Source organism: Fusarium keratoplasticum, chromosome 8, assembly GCF_025433545.1.
Source record: "Fusarium keratoplasticum isolate Fu6.1 chromosome 8, whole genome shotgun sequence".
Lineage (NCBI taxonomy): Eukaryota > Fungi > Ascomycota > Sordariomycetes > Hypocreales > Nectriaceae > Fusarium > Fusarium keratoplasticum.
The window spans coordinates 2,609,729-2,629,083 of NC_070536.1; the positions used below are offsets into that span (position 1 = coordinate 2,609,729).

General features: G+C 51.7%; 4 protein-coding genes across 4 annotated transcripts; 1 reads left to right on the forward strand and 3 right to left on the reverse strand.

The window, feature by feature from the left end:
• Window positions 1-1,925: 1,925 nt before the first annotated feature.
• Window positions 1,926-3,369, reverse strand: NCS57_01062100 (uncharacterized protein; the record flags this gene model as incomplete). Its single annotated transcript, XM_053060362.1, has 5 exons — window positions 3,050-3,369; window positions 2,748-2,775; window positions 2,397-2,594; window positions 2,183-2,317; window positions 1,926-2,084 (listed from the first exon to the last, which is right to left on the reverse strand). Exons 1-5 carry the CDS (start codon window positions 3,115-3,117, stop codon window positions 1,926-1,928), a joined length of 588 nt encoding a protein of 195 aa, XP_052910756.1. The 5' UTR covers window positions 3,118-3,369.
• Window positions 3,370-6,610: 3,241 nt separating this feature from the next.
• On the forward strand, window positions 6,611-7,799 carry NCS57_01062200 (uncharacterized protein; the record flags this gene model as incomplete). The annotated part of the gene is made up of 2 exons (XM_053060363.1): window positions 6,611-7,066; window positions 7,119-7,799. The coding sequence occupies 2 exons, from the start codon at window positions 6,611-6,613 to the stop codon at window positions 7,797-7,799; spliced, it is 1,137 nt and encodes a 378-aa protein (XP_052910757.1).
• Window positions 7,800-16,715: 8,916 nt separating this feature from the next.
• NCS57_01062300 (uncharacterized protein) lies at window positions 16,716-17,003 on the reverse strand (the record flags this gene model as incomplete). The annotated part of the gene is made up of 1 exon (XM_053060364.1): window positions 16,716-17,003. The coding sequence occupies one exon, from the start codon at window positions 17,001-17,003 to the stop codon at window positions 16,716-16,718; it is 288 nt and encodes a 95-aa protein (XP_052910758.1).
• A 1,345-nt stretch (window positions 17,004-18,348) lies between these two features.
• On the reverse strand, window positions 18,349-19,131 carry NCS57_01062400 (uncharacterized protein; the record flags this gene model as incomplete). Its single annotated transcript, XM_053060365.1, has 1 exon — window positions 18,349-19,131. One exon carries the CDS (start codon window positions 19,129-19,131, stop codon window positions 18,349-18,351), a length of 783 nt encoding a protein of 260 aa, XP_052910759.1.
• Between the last annotated feature and the right edge of the window lie 224 nt (window positions 19,132-19,355).

A 19,355-nucleotide genomic window follows, 5' to 3' on the forward strand; every position in this document is an offset into this window, starting at 1 on the left:
CCGCTAGAGGAAGAGGAGGACGGGACTTTTTGTGACCCCGCTCACGTAACGTAAATCTCGTGTGCCTTTTTTGTATGATGATCCAGAGAGTGAACTTGTACATATATTACCACCTCCTCCCCTTCCCCTCTCTGTGACTCTTCTCTTCTCCAGTACACTCTCGACTTCTTCTTTATCTGCCTCCCTCAAAGTAACTTTGTATACTTTTCTTCTCTATCCATCTCAGACAAGATGCAGCCCGTCAACTACAGCCACAGCTCTTGCCCCTCTTGCAGCGCTGCCATCGAGGGCTCCGGCAAGACCTGCTCCAGCTGCGGCGCTGTACGTTTCTCCTCCCTCCTCTTTTCCCATCTCACACTCATGCTGACACTCTTCTAGCACTGCCCCGTCTAAGCACGCAACACAAATTACAACCCTTTTTTGACGAGAACCATGATGGGAGCAGGAGTTGATTCAAACACGGGGTTTATACAAAACCCCTAGAAATAAATATCCAAATACATGGGGAGGCAATGAATGTGAACGGAGGGGGTCGCTTTTCTTTACTTTACAGCACCACTCCTTTTTTAAACTTGTTCTGGGCGGGAAATCTTCATCATTAAACGCTCCCTTCGTTTTCAGACTCGACTCAGTCCTTAGATGAGAGAATTCAAGGTTGATCAAGAATGAATCAAACACAACTTCTACCATAGTGAATGAATGCCCCTCGGTTCCCGCGCTTGACTCACTGCCGGACCTGGAGCTAGGCAGCTCCTGACTAACGCCCGCACCTGTGGGTGACCAACCTCTGCGTGGTGATTGATGGGATTACATCACCTGTATCACCAGTGCCGAAACAGGCACGGCGTCATCAGAGGGGAGCACGGGGGAGGTGTGAGTGGGATGGACCACATGACCGGCCGCTGGCACGTGGATAGTCCAAGAGATAAGCCTTGTCTGTAGATCGAGCTATCTATCTGCAGTGGGACATGGCCAAAGGCAGCTGGGTAGAGCCAGTCAAAAGCATGAGATAAAGCACAAGAGGTGATATGTAGAGTAGTAGAAGAAACAAAAGCAGTGGACGACTCCTTAGCATCAAGTAAAGCTCAAGTCATAGGAAGAGTGGCAGTCAAGCAGTACAACGCCAAAGACGACGCGGCCATCAAATAAAACAGACAGACTCGATGGGGTACGTCACATGAAACAAGTTGCGACAAAAACAATGATTAAACAGGCAGGCCCTACGCAATAGATGTCCCATCTCCATGATCTAAATAACGGTCTCGAGGCTTCAAGAGAAAAAATGAAAAATTTATGACCTGGCCCGACAAGGTTCCCCCAGCCGGACCCCAATTCCATACACACAAACGCTCTCGCCGTCACCGGCCCACGGAGCCTCCCATGGCCTCCCCAACCATCTTGACCATCCATCACCCATCAGCTTCCGCCGACAGGCAAAGGACCCCAGAGTCGGGGGCGGGAGTCACTCCTCATCCTTCTCCTCGGCAGCCCCAGCAAGAAAAAAGACATCTGGCCCACCTCCCCCATACGCAATACGCAGATACATAAAACAAAGGTCCCGCTCGCCTGCCATGGTGATAAGAAAAAAGACGAGGTATCTGTCGGTATAGCAACCTCCCGCAGCTGCTGCGACTTTAGGAGGTCCAAGAAATCATGGGCTCCGCCGACAAGAAAACCATCAATCCAGCGAGAAAGGTCGGCGCGTAGGCCGATGGACCAGACAAGAGCGAGACGATATCAAACTCCAGATTCCGAGAAAACCGATGCATGTCGACAGCCGTCGCCTTCTTGGCTGTCGCGAACCCGTATCATCCGAACTGCCGGGGCCAAGTTGAGGGTGAACTGGAACGACGATGGATTACAACGCAGGGTCGAGCCGCAGCACGTATGCCTGCGCTCCGCTCAGAGGGGCTTCGCGCCGTCCTCTACAGAACAAGACACTTCTTGTGGCTCTTGCCGCCCTTGCTGCGGGACAGCAGGGCAGCCCGGGTGGCGTGCTCAAACACCTCACGGACACCCTCGTTGGTCTTGGCCGAGCACTCGAGGTACTTGTAGGCAGAGATCTTCTTACGGATCTCCTCACCCTATCAAGTTGTTAGCATGGTACTTGGTGATGCAAGGAGGAATGCCTGTCTTGGTCGGGCGAAGCCGGACAGCGGCATTCCTTGGGTCGGGGTCGTACCTCTTCGGGAGAAACGGGCTTCTGGCTGGTCTTGCGAAGCTCCTCGATCGTCTTCTGATCGTATCGGAGATCCTTCTTGCAGCCGACGAGGATGATGGGGAGACCCTGGCAGAAGTGCAGAACCTCGGAGATCCACTGTTAAAGAGCACGTGTCAGCAAGGCTGTGCCGATCGAGCGGGCTATCAGCTCTGGGCGAGGCTGAGCATCAACCAACCTTCTCCTGGACGTTGTCGAGGGAATCGGGGGAGTCGACGGCGAAGCAGATCAGGATAACGTGAGAGTCGGGGTAGGACAGGGGTCGAAGACGGTCGTAATCCTCCTGGCCAGCAGTATCCCATAGGGCGAGCTCGACGTGCTTTCCGTCGACCTCAACATCGGCCACGTAGTTCTCGAAGACGGTGGGGACGTAGACCTGAAGGATGCATCGTTAGCATGAGCATTGATGATGTTGATGAGTTGTATTGATGATCGAAACGAGGCTCGGCCGCGAATGGGTCGTCGTTGTGGAGCCGAGCGATAGGACGGAGCATGGTGAAGGCATCGTTGTCGTTGAGCCAATGCTTACCTCGGGGAAAGTGCCCTTGGAGAAGACACTGCAAAAGGGGTCAGCATCAGTCTGGTGATCTGTGAAGGCGATGGTGATGGTGATGTTGATGGATATGGCGACAGGGGACACGGAGACCACCGATGGTCATCACGACGCTGATGGCGCCAACAGCATGAGGCCATCCCCAAGCATTCAAGCACCAGATAGCCAGCAGCAGCTGGGTTCTCCTGCCGTGGGCGCTTGGCCTGGCTGCAGCATCGGCGACCATCGACAGCACGATGGATGGATGATAGGCAACGGGAGGAGGTTGGCAAACTCACATCAACAAACAGGTTTTACCGCAGGCACCATCGCCGACGATGACGAGCTTTCGGCGAATCTCAGCCATGACGTTTGCTGTTAGGTTGTGATGAAGTTTAATAAAATATGAGAAGAAAACGGTGGTGCTGGCGTGGATGCGAGCTTGAGCTTCGGGCGATGTTGCAGAAGGTGAGTTTCGCGGAGAGCGGCGGCTGCGGGTCGATGGGGGATGGAGAAGGAGGAGAGTTGGACGCGGAAAGAGGACGTCAGAAGGGGGTTTGGGTTTTGGCCTGGATTTTTTTGGTTGGTAGGTAAGGTAGCGGCAGGTGGGAGAGCGAGAGCGAGGGAAGAAAAAGAGCAGAGAGAGGGAAGGGAAATGTTAAGGCAGCGCCAGGCAGGCAGGCAAGGAGGACAGATAGGACACCTCAGGACAGCCAAGAGTGGACGGGACGGGGACTAGAGGTACCTCTGGCGCACGGGTGGGAAGCTCTAGCGGCCAGGTACCTGCTGTCTAGAGGGGAGGGAGGTCAGGGTAGCTGAGCTGGGCCGGGCGTCGTGCTGGGGTTGGCGAGTGGACGGTGCAAGGTTGTTGGGACGAGGGCGTCTGTGACTCGCACTGTGTTTTCCAGGCTGGGATGGGCAATGTGCAATCGACGGTCGGTGATGTGCAATGGCAGCTGGGCGTGACGAAATGACGGCCCGGGGAGTTTTGGTCCTTTAAACACAGGAGGAACTAGCTCAGGACGCCCGTTTCGAGAATGGCCTGTTGGGCTTGGAATCCAATCCTGTTTACTCTTAGGTAGCGCCGCGCGAAGAAGGAGGCTGATGCTGATGCCGTGCGGTGCAGTGCAGTGCAGCGCAGTGCTGATGGTGTTTGCTACTGCTGATAATGGAATGGATGCACCCAGGGAGGTGGTCGGCCGGTGTCCTTCACCAATGGAGCTTCCGCTGCACTCAGAGCTCTCTCGCAGTAGCGAAATGGGGCGGCGGCAGATGAGCTGCGTCGACGCTTTGTTGTTTGGTCCTCTGTTGCTGGGGCTGCAGCAGTTGCTGGGGCCTGGACTGGGCACTCTTTGATGATGGATGGGTGGTGTTTCCCCTGGACAGGCCGGGCTGGGCAGACGGAAAAAGCAAGGCCAAAAGAGGTACTCTTTTGCGGGCGTTACCACACAATCGGTACTTTTGATCCGGTCAGGTTTGTAGATCCTGAGGCAGCCAACGGCGTGGCCCTGGCGTCGGCTGGTGGGTGGCAACAACCGCTAAGACCGTCCCCTATTCAGCGACCGGTTAGTGGAGTCGCTCCCAGTGCGTCGACAGTGCGAGGGTATCGTCACAAGCCTCTATTTCCCAGCCAGGAGGGGGGAAACTCACAATGGAACTGGCCCAGTTTATTTCTGACCGACACGGGAGCCCTCCGCGAAACTTTCAGTGGGATGGAGCTGTTGTTTGGCGCCTTGACGCGGCCTGTTGTTGTGCTGTGCTGTGCTATGCTGTGCTCTGCAGGGCGGACGTGCACGTCTTTCTCGAGCGGACAATGCCGGTGATTATTGCCGGATAATGACGAGATGAGATGGCAGATCCGGCTGAATGAATGAACCACAAAGGATATGAAGGGTGATGGTTGATGGGGTTGGCTGTTTGATCGGTTTGATTGAGGGATTGTTGATTACACGGCAGCTTTGCTTTGATGGCCTCTGTTTTCACGCCCAATCTGTCATCATCTTTCACGCTCTTATAATACGGGAACAAAAGTCCTTGACGCATTCTCATGACTCTCTGCAGGGAGCCATTCACGACCTACAGCAGGTTGGAACAGGCAGCTGTCGGTAAAGGCGTCGAGGACATCAACACCACGGCACGTCATTCGCATGAGTCTTCACGCTCTTCTCCGTCTGCACACGTTCTCCCGTCAGACGCGGCCTGACGTGCGCGAGCCGGTCCTTGGCCCACCAAACAGAGTCCTGTCGTCGCCGCCGCTTGCTGCGTCCTTCTACCGCCAATGCCACCTTGAGAGGGAGGCTCCATCCATAGCTCCGGGGCTGAAACCGTGGCTCAGCCTGTGTCATTCGGGCAGCACGACACTAAGAGAATCAGCCTCGGGCTGCATCATCACATTTGCTTCCACTGGCTTGTAGTCCATGGCATCGGAAACGGGACCCCGACCTCCCTGGATGGGATCTGGCCTTGGGGGAGATTTCCAGCTGGGATCCGGCGGCTATGCCAACGGCTCTTGTTGTCGTCATGCCCCCAAGGGGAAATGGCCGGCGTTTGATGTTGATGACCCTGCGCTGGCCTCCTTGCCTTTCATCATGCTTGGAGAATGAATCGAGAGGCATGTTCGCTTGCATGTCTTTACCTCCCTGCTGCTGACCGGTATCCTCCTTTGCTGATTGACTGTCCATATCCAGCTCCTCCGTACCGAGCAACCACTGGCAAGACTACAAAAGCTTACGTAGCGCCATCTCGACAAAAAGCTTTGGGCGAAGTGACGCTGGCACAAGCTTCTCAGCCCCTGGTCCGTCATGCAATGCACGGCGGAGTCGCCTGTGCCATCCCGTCCCCGCTCCCCAAGGCCTGGGGCCAACCAGATTTTACGGGAGGGCCAGCCAGAGAGCTCGCGACGGGGAGAAAAGTCCTACGGTACCCAAGAGTCTAGGACTCGTCCCCCGCCTCGTCTTTGAAGGCGTCAGGGTCCTTGTTGACCTATCGGTACCGTGAGCTGGCCATGGGTGAAAGATACGGTCTGGGCCTCACACGCGAGCGAGCCTCTCCTCTGACGGAGGTTTGATCTATCTCATGTCCTGGGTTGGCGCTTTAACTGAAGCGTGATAGCTGAGCACGTGTGCGGCCCCTGTCTCAACATCGTGACCCAAGTCCTCCCTGGAACGGAGGACTGTGCCGAAAGAACAGCGGCTCTGATTGTGTCATGTGAATCTTTCATCTCTTCTCAACTTGCAGCCATCGGAGTTGTCTGACGACCTACCTATCTGATATCGGAAATTCGGAAGTGGATGCTCTTTACGCGTATCCCGGAGGACAATGTTTACCCCTTCTGACGACGACGCTGATGCTTCATTCGAAACTGCGGTATCTACTGCATAGTGTTTCATTGAGCCATGGCAAGCCCCCTGTGTCCTGCAAGAGAGTCAAGTTTAGAGTGCAGACTTGAAACTTGGTGTGTGTTGATGCATGCCATGTTTGAGCAATGGAAGTGAGCCTTGCTTCAACCAGTCCTGGAGGACCGAAAACCACCCGCCCGGGAGACGCTAAGTTGTTCTACCTCTATGGGTAGTCTCGTAAAGCCGAAATGAGGGCAACTTTTGGCTTCAACGACATGAGGGTATCACGACCTTGACACAGTGCCCAATACAGTGCAAACAGATACCCCGCACTCACGCTACCGCGGCTAATTCCGTTCTCACGATTGAGAATTTCCACCTCAATCGTCCACTCCACAACGAATTCATCGTCACGCCCAAGCGACAACTCGGCGCCCGCAGCTCGTTCCCGCCCAATGGGTTGCTAGAGCTTGTGAATCCCCTCAATCGACCCTCACAGCTCGTTCCCCCGACTTCTCCGCCATGCAGAAGCTCGCCAAGCGAGTCGCCCAGGCCCAGCGCCAGGCCGGCCGACGTGCGCAAAAAGCTGCCAAAACCGAACAGACCAACTACAAGCTTCGAAACCAGCAGGCCTTCCGAGGTGCTGTTTCTGAGGTCCGACAGAATCTTAAGGATGCCCGCCGGGCCCGAAAGGAGGATTGGGAGCTGGGCCCTCTTGCCCCGAAGCGTGATCTGGGATTCAATCAGTACGGCATGTTCTCCGAGAGTGTACGAACGGATTGGTCCAACTACGGCTTCTACACACCACGACCCGAGGTTCTTGAGAAGAGATGTGCTTGGGCTGGAGGACTGAAGCAGCTCAACCTGGCTGTGTCTGATCGAGTGGTCATTATGGATGGACCGGACAAGGGCAAGATTGATCGTATCAAGGCGATCAACCTTCAATCAGGATCTGTTACCCTTGAGACTCATCACCGGGTATGAAATGGCGGTTCATCGAAAAGACTGCGGAAGCTAATTGAGTCAATAGGCAATTAGTGCTGGCATGTTTGGCAACGACAGCCGGTCCCAACCTATGCCTATCTCGATCGGTTCGATCCGCCTCGTTTACCCCATCACCAACTCCGAGACTGGAATCACCAGGGATGTTGTTATCAATCAGCTCAAGGCAGTTCCTCCGAACATGAAGTCAACCAACATGACACTCGATCGATGGGAGCATGGAAAGAAATGGGACCGGCTCGTTCCCGGAATCAACGTTGTTATCCCCTGGCCCGCAGTGGAGGCGCCAGAATATGAGACACACGCCAGCGATACTCCTCGTGAGGCTGCTGAGAACCGATCTTTCTACTACAACCTCCTCTCCGCCCCCATGCCCGAAACCGTTATCGACGAGCTACGAAACAAGTTCTCCAAGTTCCGAACACGCCACGAGGAGTGGTACGTCCAGCAGAAGGAGTACGAGGCAAATGCCGAAAAGGCACGGGAGGATTCCATTCTGTCCATGCAGACTCCCCTCCAGGAGTACCACGCCCAACAGCGCGAGCTGCGTGCCGCCCAGGGCGAGCCCGAGCTCAGCGACGAGATGCTGGAGAAGCTGGGTGCCATCCTTGCCGAAAGGAAAGAGGCTGCTCTCGAGAAGGCTGGTGTGTCCGAAGTGGTGGCGGATTCTTCGATACCTCCTACAAAGACGACACCTCCGGCTCAATAAATGTTTTGGATACGGGATTTGAGGCGAAGATGACGGGGAAGATGTACCAGGGATGGTACCACGTGTACTTATATGATATGTGTGTAACAATGTACATCACGAAGCGCAAGATAGACGCATTTCCTGTCCACTATCATGGCTCTCCTAACGAATTGATTATGCTTGACGACTTCACCATCTGGGCACATGGTTGATGAACACTTTCCATGGTCTAAGTTACAACTCGCAGCCTTCAAGGCTCGTTCCATTTCTTGACAATTCCTTGCTCCCGTTTTGAACCGGTGTCGGCGTTTTCTGTGTAAGTTGAGCACGCTTTGGGAGTCGGTGATGGTTCTTGGATCAAACGACACTGCGGGAAAAGTCTGATGAGAGAACACGAGCCTGAGTTTTCCAATGCTGGGCACAAAAGTGTTGGTCCGTAAGGCGGTTCGAGTCTGCTCGTTTGGATCCGCGTGGGCGTACTATTCGGCGACGTCAAAAGGGGTGGTGGAATTGGCCTGCCATTGAGGACGTTCCAAAGAGGATTCCTTGGCAACGTGTAACCAGTGGTGTAGTACGGCATGGCGTTTCCTGACATAACTGGGCTGCTTTTACTTCTAATAACTTGAGTTTCCCTACTTGTTTGGAATTGAGATCGTGCACTCAGCATTGTATTACGATGATACGCTTGTAAGACATCAAGTCAACTCCCTCTAGGGACCAGCGCAAAGAGGGCCAGATATTTGATTTAAAATCATCAGACAGCTTGCAAAAGCAGTTTAATAGAATCATAAAATGAGGGTATTGATATTTCTCATATCGACGACCTGGTTTGCTCATAGTTCTGTCGGCAAGTTGCCCCTCTTTGCGGTCTTCTGGCAGTCTCCGTTAGGTGCGAATGTGACTACTTGTGGAAGAGTCAGACAAGGAAACTTAGGGCTACTAAAGATGTATAAATCGGCTGCAATTGGGTTAAACTTGGACTTAGTATCTAGGGTATGAAAGTAACAGCTGAGCACGTTATGGTGGAAGAGGTCGACAAGGCCAGGGCGAGTGTGAAAACATGGGAGTGAGGCAGATAGAAAAGAATGTGATTTAAGTTACATAGAGTAAAATATCGACCAAGCTACTGTCCTCTTGCAATAGAGTACAACGTTGTGCTACATGTGTCCTTCTTGTGGAGTGATTCTCGTAACCTCGCACGAGTAGGCGCAGTAACTTGAGCCTGTCTTTCTACCTAGTATATATAGGATGCAAAAGGGCGGCATCGAGGCTTCGCGTAGTTGTTCTCAAGGTCTTTAGAGCTTTGCTCTTGGCTCATTGAGGTTGATGTCGGAGATTTGACCATCGTTCGGTTGGGCGTCCTGAGCGGCGGCCCCCTGAAAGAGGCGATCTTGGACCGAAGAGGTATCATGTAGGAAACGTAGGAGCATTAGAGCATCTAAATCGGACCTAAAAATCTTGGTTATTGGAGGCATGTTTTGTGCGGAAGGCTGTTGTCTCACTGAGGCTTACCCGCCTCTGCGGTGTAAGTGAAAGTTGTGTTGGACGACATGGTAGAACGTCGAGCTGAAGGAGAGACAATCGTGGGCTCGAGTTTTCAAATGATAAAGAGAGCGCGAAAAGTGCCGCTTATGGTAAATAAGATTAGGGAAGAGAGTGTCATGAAGTATGAAGTCTGTTGGACGAGGCAGGTGTCTGGGCTTTGAGCTCAAGGAGCGCCATGCTTGAGATGGAAACAAGACATCATCACCCCGGGAAACTTGACATCTTTATGGGTAAAACAATTCTACTTTGAGGCCTTCTTGAGCGGGCCGCATAATCACAAGCAAAAGTGTTCGGTGAGTGCCTGAACAGCCTCGTTCCTGACTTTCCGGGCGACTTTGGCCCAACTACACGAAATGAATCCAACGACGGAGGACTCCCATACTAAGCAGACCAATCATTGCGAAGCGGCAGCCTGTTCTAGAAGATGGCGACGAGGTGTGGTAGGGCTGCCGCAAGGGAATGGAGATGCAAATTGTTCCCAAAGAAAACAGCGGTAACAAGTCGGTTGACGATGATTCGCAGCGTAGTGTTTGGGGATGCGGGTGTCCGACTGACAATCCGGAAACGGTAACCCCCCTCTACGATTGCTTGGTAACTTGTCCCAGCCCCCACGTTGGAGGTTGCGTCTTGCGGCCCTATAAGCCAACTGGGCAAGCCACCCTCCCATTTAGGCCTCACGAATGTCTTGCAGGTCGAGAGAAGCGGTGAGCAATGCACGGAGGGCAGAATTCTATACAATTGGACCCGAGATGTCCGGTTGGTGTGCCTGCTGTCAGGCTGTGCTTCAGCTTGACGAGGCTCTGAGAGAACTTCTCTCACTGGGAAACCTCATCAAGTAGCGGTGATGGCCGAAAAGGCTGGAAGGCCTCAAGAATGTGTTGGCTCTGGCATGCTGCAGAAGATTTAAATCTCACTGCTTTCAATCAAATTTGCAATCGTGGAAATAGCGGTCTGTGAAGGTTGTTGAAAACGACTGGATTCATGATATCTAGCTCTAATGTTGAGCAACCACACAAGTCGATCCCCTGCTGGCACTTTGGGCAAATTTTGTGTAAGTCACCACCTCATCCTTCCAAGTGTAGTGTGTTGGCTTGCGTAGGTCGAATGAAGAATAGCCCATTCGCCCGAGAGAATGCACTTCCCAGACTCTCAACGCGTCATGGCTACGTTGGTGTTTGGCGGCGAGGCCAGGCTGAACGAGTGTGGAAGTGCGGCTGTCCCAACTTGTCGTAGTTCTTTTTCCATGCCTTGGATGTTTCAAAGGCCTGCAGGATCGAGACAGCCACATGGAATATGGATGAACCGGGGGTGGATGTCCGTCCAGTTCAGACCTCCCGAAGCTCAAAGTGCAGACCGGTGGTAAGCGCAAGAGGCCATTCGTGCATACTGTCGGTTATCTAAGGCCGAAAGGATTTGGGTCGAGCAAAGAGAATAACTTGGCACACGGATTGAGAAACAAATGAGACACTCAAGTGAACTCCTCTGGAACACTTCTATTTATGCCATCACAGGCAATTTATGTAAGTCTCCACCTTATGGCTTCCTTGCTTTGAGGCTATTAGCATAACTTCCCTCAACTCATGATCAAGCAATACTCTATCTAGACGTCGTCTTCTTGACCCGCGTGTAGGGCATGTGCTCCCGTTCACTTACGCAAGGAGTTATATGGACCCCCAAACACTCCATGACTACCCTCTAAGAATGAGTTTCTGAGAAATGAACTGAACCTGCCGGTATTACTCTCGCGACTGCTGCCAAGGACCGCAAACGGGCCGTCTCGAGACATACCGAGGGGTTACCCAGCTGCGGCTGGGTGTAAGTGAGGCCGATCCAGCACAGCTCAGCGCCATAGTGCTATTGTTGACGCCTCAAGTATATGATGATGTCCATTGCGGACGGGAGTGTTCTGGATGTACAGGGCCCAGTCATTTCTGTTACTGGACTTTTGGACGATGATAGACTCGGATGAAATTATGGCCAAGTGAACTTCAGGGGTCAGGGTGGGCGGGATGCCCCCTCTGCTTCTTGCCACTGCGACGTACTCGATGCCGATGGGGTATCGTTCATGTTGGCTTTACTCAATAACATCTCCTCTATGGTAGCTGGCGAAGAACTGGTCGGAGACCGGGTCTGCTTGAATGGGCCCAGGTGCAGGTGCAGATACCGTCATGAGGAGTGTCTAGCTGGCTGTTGTGCTAGTAGACATAGTTAAATGAAGCAATTGAACTGATAGTAGCTGTAGATAATCGAGTGATATTCGAATTCGAGGCGCTTATTGTGGTGTTGAGGGTCTCAATGGCCATAATGTTGGCATAAGTAGTAGGCTCAGGGGCCCTCAAACCAGTAGTAACTGTAGTCAGCGCTACCAACTTTACTAGACCCGAAGATAGTGAGAAAAGTTTTGATGACAGCAGTTTATTTAGTTATTGGTGTGATTATTACGACATGGTTGAAGAGTTGGGCCTTCATGACGGTAACCAAACCTAGGCTGAAGGCCGAGACTATTACCAACAGGGCTTTGGGCATCGGCTCTATGTACGTAATGGCTGATGATACAGAGCTCGGAAGCTCTGCGTGAGAGCCCTGACTGTATACTTGAAGGTCTCATTCCGCTGCTTTGTGGTTACAACTTGGAATAGTTGCGCTAGCCAGTGGTTCCACAGATAGACCGGGGCTATCTTTTTGAACCAGTTTATATCATCACCTGCTTCAGCAATCCTCTTACGAGCTTAGAAAGCAAATAACTGAGAGTTGTGAAGGTGTTCCAAATCGGCTCCTATTCTCAGGGGAAAGGGGTCTGTCATAAGGCTATAGCCCGATTGTGAACCGCCACTTGTCACATACGACCATACCCACTGGAGAACTCGGGATCCCGTCCGCTCTCCCATAGATAAGCCAGTGAGGGGCGGATTAGTAGTTGGGTCGGTGACGACCAGCGAATCCCCGCTGTTGTATGTTTTTTTGCCTTTGTTTCTCTTTTTGCTATTGCGAGATGCCCTGTCCAGCGAATAGAGTAGAAGGCTGCAAGTTCCTAACTCCTTGTTCAGCCTTTCGTTGGCTACTGGGAAGTCACCTGTAAGACCTCATGGTTAGATGGCCAATCGGGAATTAGAGTCGAGTCTATAAAGGATAGACTAGGGGGTGGAAGTCGGTCAACAACCCCAAGGGGAGACAGAGAAGACATTACTACGATAATACTCAACCGTTATATGCCTGTTCTCCGAAGCAAAGGAAGTTCAATTAGGCACATTGATTTGTGCTACATAGACCTCTTTAATTAAATAGTCAAGGCTTTAACTTGCCCTTGGCCATGTCTGGTTGGCACATGACAGTTGCTGTGCGTTTTGAGGCATCTAGGTCATCTTGTTGGTCAACTCTAGTTCTGCGAAAAACGATTTCTTCCTTCAATTTAACGAATCATCAGCAGTTTGAGGTCCACATCGCTCTGAAGGCATCCTGCCATAGTAACTCAGGACGTAGGGTAGGGTTGTGTAGACTCGTCAAGAACTTAGCCAAGTCATAACACCATGATATGCCATAAGTTAGAATATCCTATCATATCCTTTATTTGAGTTTCTTCATACACTGAGGCCAGTCTCTTCTCTTGGGGGGCTATTCTCAGCTATCGCCCACCTTCTTGACGAGATGTTTTGGATAGGTATGGCACCATTTGGAGATGCAGTCAGCAATGTGCCCTTTCAAAGTCATGAGATGAACACAGTTAATCTCACCGCTGCGGTGCTATATTGAATTGCTTGCATTGTGGTCGCGGAGGTGATTGTGTGGTTTTGTAAGAGGGGTTTCTACATCCTTTGCTCTGGTCGAGAATAACCAACGTCCTGAGTATTTGTGCAAGTTGAGCCCCGGAAAAAATCATCACTCATAGAAGACTATTAGGCTACAACGCGATGAAGTTGGTCAGGAGAAGGGACCGGGAGAGGCGGGTGCAAATACGAATAGTGGCTGGCAGCGCCATCTTCAGCGGAGGGGCAGTCTTTGCCGTTGAAAACATCGATAAGTGGATCACAGTATACAAATGTTATGGAGTTAAGGGTACTGCCCTATATGGCTACAGGCTTTCTTCAGCCAGGCCAGTATCACAAACCGTTCCAGTTCAGTTGGGTTGTGACGTGGCGCATGTACTGTCAGGACATGTCGTGTGACCATTCACTTTAGGTACTGTCAGAAGCCAGGCGGCAATCTTAATTTGGTTCCAACTTTTTTTTGTGTCTTTTTTGCTTTTTTGTAAACAACTCTTTAGTAATACAAGCGTGGAAGCTGTTGTCTGAACCTCCATACGGTGATGCGTAGGGTATTGAGTATCTAATGATAACTGTCCACCTCACGCTCCGTGCGCGACCATAGTTCATAGCTTGGTAGTGATTTCCTGAATCCCTTTTAAGTCCTTCATAAAGATTCCATTTGAGGGCTTGTCCTTTGTTGCCGTTGCCATCTTTGTAGCTGCCGAAGATGCTGTACATGTTGCTGCTAACATGGCACCAATGGTCAAACGATCCGGAAGAGGGGAGGTGTCGTAGAGGAACCGATTGAGCATAGATGGCTTCGTATCGCTTCTGAGAACACACCGTCAGATGAGGCTATGAAAAACTCAACGGAACTTACAGCTCCTGACTCCCCGAGGGGGTACTGTTTGAAGAAAGCGCCAGTGAGCTCATGATGGGTACCACCTCGGCGGCGAAAAGCTCGAATGGGGGTCGGCTGGGTAGAGATGGAGGCGGCCCCAAGAAAAGACACGAGGAGGCGGCTTGAGGAGTGGATATGAGAGGGGGATAAGAAAGAGGGCTTGGTCTCAGGGCAGGAGTTGACGGAAGAGACTGGAGTGACGGCCAAGTGAAGAGAGGAGGAGTGTCCAAACACCAGATCTGAGTCTGCTATTCCAATGAGAAGGGAACCCAAATCGGTCGAGGGGCCCAGGCCTCTTATACCCCGGGAAGAGGATGCGATTCCCGCATCTTGACAAGATGACAGGGAAGCGACTGAGAGCATGAAGGACACCAAGCGCCTACACTGGTAGCCACATGATGGGCCAGTGACTGGGGGGTAGCTACCGTGGGCTCCGGTTGAGCCAGTGTTATGACCGACGAAACGATAAGTTCTCCGAATGGGCCCAGCGCAATTGCTCGGAAGGACCAAAAATGGCAATTTAGAGCCCGGGGGTGTGTGCGCATACAGAGCCTCAATTCTGGAGTTTGGCTTGGTTGCCTTGCAGAATTGCCTGTTTGAGGCTCTGTAGGCGCGTTGCGAACCATTACGAACCATTGCGAACCACTCTGCCTTCTTCCCACGCGGCTCTTGGCAGTTTGCGAACCAGATCACAATTCCGCCTGTGGCTCAATCACTGCTCGGGAGCAGCCTAGCTCGAGAACCATGTCATTCTGAGGCTCTTCCAGATTTTGCGAACCAGTTTGCAACCCAACGCATTGCCACGCTATTCAAGCCACCTGTGAATCAGTTCCCAGAAGCTTACAATGTCCAGAATCTTTCGATATTGTCCTTCAGTCCTTATTGCTCGCGGATAGTCTAGGCAGCTGCTGCGTAACACAGGCGCCGAAGCACGCTCGATCGAACAAGACATGAGGCTTGATGATGAATGTCACCGTGGGCCGCGATGACAGCCCGCGCACAATGGAAAGTCTTGTAGTCCGCGGTCTTGCAGCGACTTACACGCGCTGACGTCGAATGCGAAAAAGAAAGAAGTACTGTAAACAGTTGGCCCCTGACCGAGTATGTCACCGGGCTGCCTTCTTCGCCTGATCGCCTCACCCCTGTCAAGTCTGCATGGCTGGTTGCCTGCCCCTTCAGCCCTCCGGCTCCAGGGGTGTAATCTGTATCCTCACACCTCAAGGTACCGATGCAGTCGAGGCCGCCAGGTACCTGCACCAAGCCCGTTACTACAATTTAAGCCCAGCAAAGGACACCATTCAATTAAACCATATATGTCCGGTGTAAGTGGTGCTTCATTGCGCAGAGGTAGAAGAAGTCTGGTAGGTTTGCTGTTGAGGAAAGGCAATGAAGACTTCGCCAGATACAAAAACTGGTCAAAATCGCCGGTTTCACGGTAGTTGCAATACATGGGACGTGGGCAGTATCTCTCTTGCCTGCATGTGCTTGCCACCGATATACCATAGCCTGCTGGGACACACGAGGGTGAGAAGCCTCGCAGTCAGTCGCTTGCGCTGCGATTACTGGACGCCGTCCAGACCCAGAATCAATCGACTCTGATAGCCCTCCAGAGCCTTGTGGTATAGCTGAATATAAGCTGGAGCAGCTATCAACACCACCCAAGCATCTCAATGTCAGTCAACCCGCACCTATTTGGCGCAGCTTATCCAGCCAATCCTGTGACGAATAGAAGGCAACCATGTGCTTAGTAGCCACCACTAATCTCCTTATCCAAGTGTAACAGGCATAATAAGTGCTTCATTGGGCATGATGGCTTGATTGTGTATAAAACTGTATTTCTCTGACTGGGCTGCCTTGATCTACCTTTCGGTATGCTATGAGGTTAAATTACTCTTTAATAATAAGTGCTTGGGAGATAATTGCACGTTTATTAGAGGGCTTCTAAGTTGGTGCATCAAGACGTCCTGTCACAACACTTCTCTTCATGGACAGTTTCTGTCGTTAGGCACGGATTGAGAGTGAAAACAATTGGATTGTTGCGGCTTGGCTCTAACCTTTTTCTGTCCCTTCTTTTTTTAGCCGACTGATCTGATTGTACAGACAGTGGAAGCTGTCGGCTTGAGAGCCTACATGGTGAAATGTAGGGTATTGAGTATCCAGCGAGGGCTATACACCTCCCACCCAGTCAGTGTACATCAATGGCTCATAGCTTGACCGTAGCTTCTCCAGACCCTTCGAAATCCTTGACATTAATGTCGTTCGAGGGCTTATCCTTTGTTGCTGGCATAGTTGTCGTGGCTGCTGTCGTTGCTGCCATGGCGCGCTGGATCAAACGGTCCGCAAGGCGACGTGTTGTAGATGAATGGATCAAGCATGGAGGAGTCGCTACCGCCCCTAGAAACAAAAAATCAGATATAATCAGCGCCAGACTTTGACCGAACTTACTTGCCCGGGCTGCAGGAGGTCGCCTTGGAAGAAGTGGCTTGGGAGCTCATGGTGGGCATGAACTCGACAATCCAAGACTTTAATGGAGCCCATCAAGGAATTGATGCAGGCTAAGAAAATGGGCCGATGGAGGTAGCCCAAGAAGCAAATATAAAGGGAGGAGCACGAAGCATGTTTGATCTTGGGATGAGAGCTGGCGCAGGAAGCTGAGATGACAGCCAAATGAAGAGAGGAGGGCCGGCCAAGGCGGTGTTTAAGAATGGCCTTCTATCATAGCAGCAAGAGTCAGGACAGATCAAGTCACTTTGCATTGGATTCTTCGTGGTCGCTGTCCTTGGCTTTGGCGTTGTTGGGATGAAACCCTTTGCTGGCTTCTCCCTCGCGCGCTGAGTCCTCGTTGGCGTCGGCATCAGCTCGTTGCATTAGGCGCTCCGTAACTGAAGAGGTGTCGTAGATGAACCGAGGCAGCATAGGACCTTTGTTGTATTCGGTTGGGTTCGCCTTCTCTTCTTCTTGTTCTTCTTCAACAGTGGGTGGGATCTTGTCGCCTGCGGGATCCGGGTCCCTGGGGGCCTCGTCGGCGGCCATGATTGTCAAGTGGTCAATGGTCTGTTGTCGCCCCTATTCGGTCCCTGATTTCGTTGATCGTGTCCAAGAGTGTCTGGTAATTGTGGACAAAAAGTAAACACAATGATGGTGAACCGGCGGGGTCTTGGCCGCTGAGTGTTGGTATGGGAGTAGGAAGCGACCTGAGAGGCAAGAAGTCTCTGAGCTTGGTCGTGTGTGGGAGAGAATGGTGTAGGAAGAGGTAATTTCTTTTCTGGGGGAAGACAGCCCAAGTCTTATACTTGTAGAAAAACACTGAATCAGAAGTGAGGATAGTGTTAGCAACTGTTTTCACTTCACAAAGTCATGGTTGTACGACTGGGCAGGTATGTATTAAGAGTCAACTTTTCGATGGGGCACGAAGATGAAAGATCACCTGCCCGTCAATACGTAAAGCAACTCCTAATCAGACACAATAATGATCATCTGGATGATATCGACACATAAATTCCCAGGTATAACTGTCGAAGAACGGCCGGAGCTTTTGGCCAGGGCATTTGCATCCCCAAGTGTCACTCCCAACTGTGAAGCCAACTCCGTTGGCTGGTTCTAGAGGGACCGGAAACGGGCTCCTGTAAACCCCAAATATGTCGCACTTCTGCCGCACCTGGCAGAGATGCCGGCCCAAAAGTCCACCGTGACCAACTTGGCTGGTAGTTGAGTGTGACAAGGACTCATCTCTCTGCAACGCTTGACTCAACACTCAACAAGCAGAAAACCAGGAACCCAGTCACTGGAATAATCATTGCGATGTAGGTGACGAGTTGTACAAGTAAAGCTTGTTGTAAAGCAGGGCTTTGCTTGAATACGGATGACGATGGAAGGTCACATGGACTGGCAAGTAGATGGCGCTTGGGGTTTGGAGGAGATGACCGGGAGAAAATAGGGGCAATATACATTGGAGAGCGAAAAGGAGAATGTTCATTACAAAAGGTGAATTGATTGGAGCTTGGGACCCGGCTCTATGTTGCTGCTATTTGTGTATGGCTCTTGGATATGACTTGATTGCCTCTCAGGGCCAAGGCAGGACCTTCTATTTACGGCTTGACAAGTTCCATCTTCTCAGCATTTTGCCCGACTCATCATGCTTAGTCGCTAGATGCGCATCGCATGGCACCAACGGGCGTATGAATTGGGCAAACCTCTCGGCATGACCATCATGCCAGACCTCTACTCGCTCTCCCGAAATGTCGTTCGCATAGACCGTATAGAGATCATATATCATGACCATCTTGTACTTCCTAGGTCCCGTTCTCTGAAATATTTGAGCCCTTGGTACACAAGTCAGTCAAGTCTTGGGATGGAGGGGCCTGGAGAAAAGTACTTACTAGTGAATTGTGTCTGTAGAGAGGCGATACCGGAAATCTCGTTCAAGTGATGATTGCTCCTGGTGTCTTTCATCAACATTGGCATTCCACTTTTGCCCAGATGCCGACGATGGCCAACAGAAATATGATCGCGCCCAATTCCACCCGCGATTCGGGAATGAGTCCTCGTCGAAGCGATCATCATCGACATCTACCATGACATCTTTCCACGATATGCCGCCCGCTTGCAACAGGGATGGTAGGTCGTCGAGGAACATACGGCATGTTATTGTCCACCGGGAGCACTCCACATGTTTGGCATAGGTATATGCCCTAAGCTTCACCTTCCACCCCCATTTCTCAGTCCAGTCGTACTCGCCCGATCCTGTCGTGTCAGTGGGACTAAAGATGGTATACTCAATCTCGCCTGGCTGTATGGGCGTTCCGTTCACTGCGAAAATGGATGCCGCCTCTTGTTCGATACGCTGACTGCGCAAGGTACGGAGCCATTGGACCAACTTTTCCTTCGTTCTTCGATCTTGGGTTGGCTTTGCAATTTGGTCCTCGATTGGTTTGCACACCTCCCAAGTTTGGTGTTTTCCTCCATTCATCCACCAATGGCCTACTGCGACAGTGGTACCGCCATTGCCGGCAATCCAGCCTCTCACGGCAAAGGTACCAACTCGATGATTCATGAGGGATTTGGTCCGCCCTTCATTTGTAGGCCGCGTACAAGTCAAGTAATGCTCGTCGACTCGACGGGTAACCACCTCTTCGTATGCTGGGGGCGGGAGACTGGTCATGGCTGCTATGGTTTGAGGGATGGATCAAGATGTTGTTGCTGGAAGAGAAATAAGAAATGAGAATCTTGGGAAATGTGGCCTTTCTGTGCCCTGTTGAGGGATGTGTAAACCTTGAGCATGCATAGAGTTGAGGCCTGCATCATGCAACTGTAGGTATGGTTGGGATGGGGCCAAAACCATGAGCATTTAAAACAGCATAATAGAGGTCAGAATAGGATGTATAT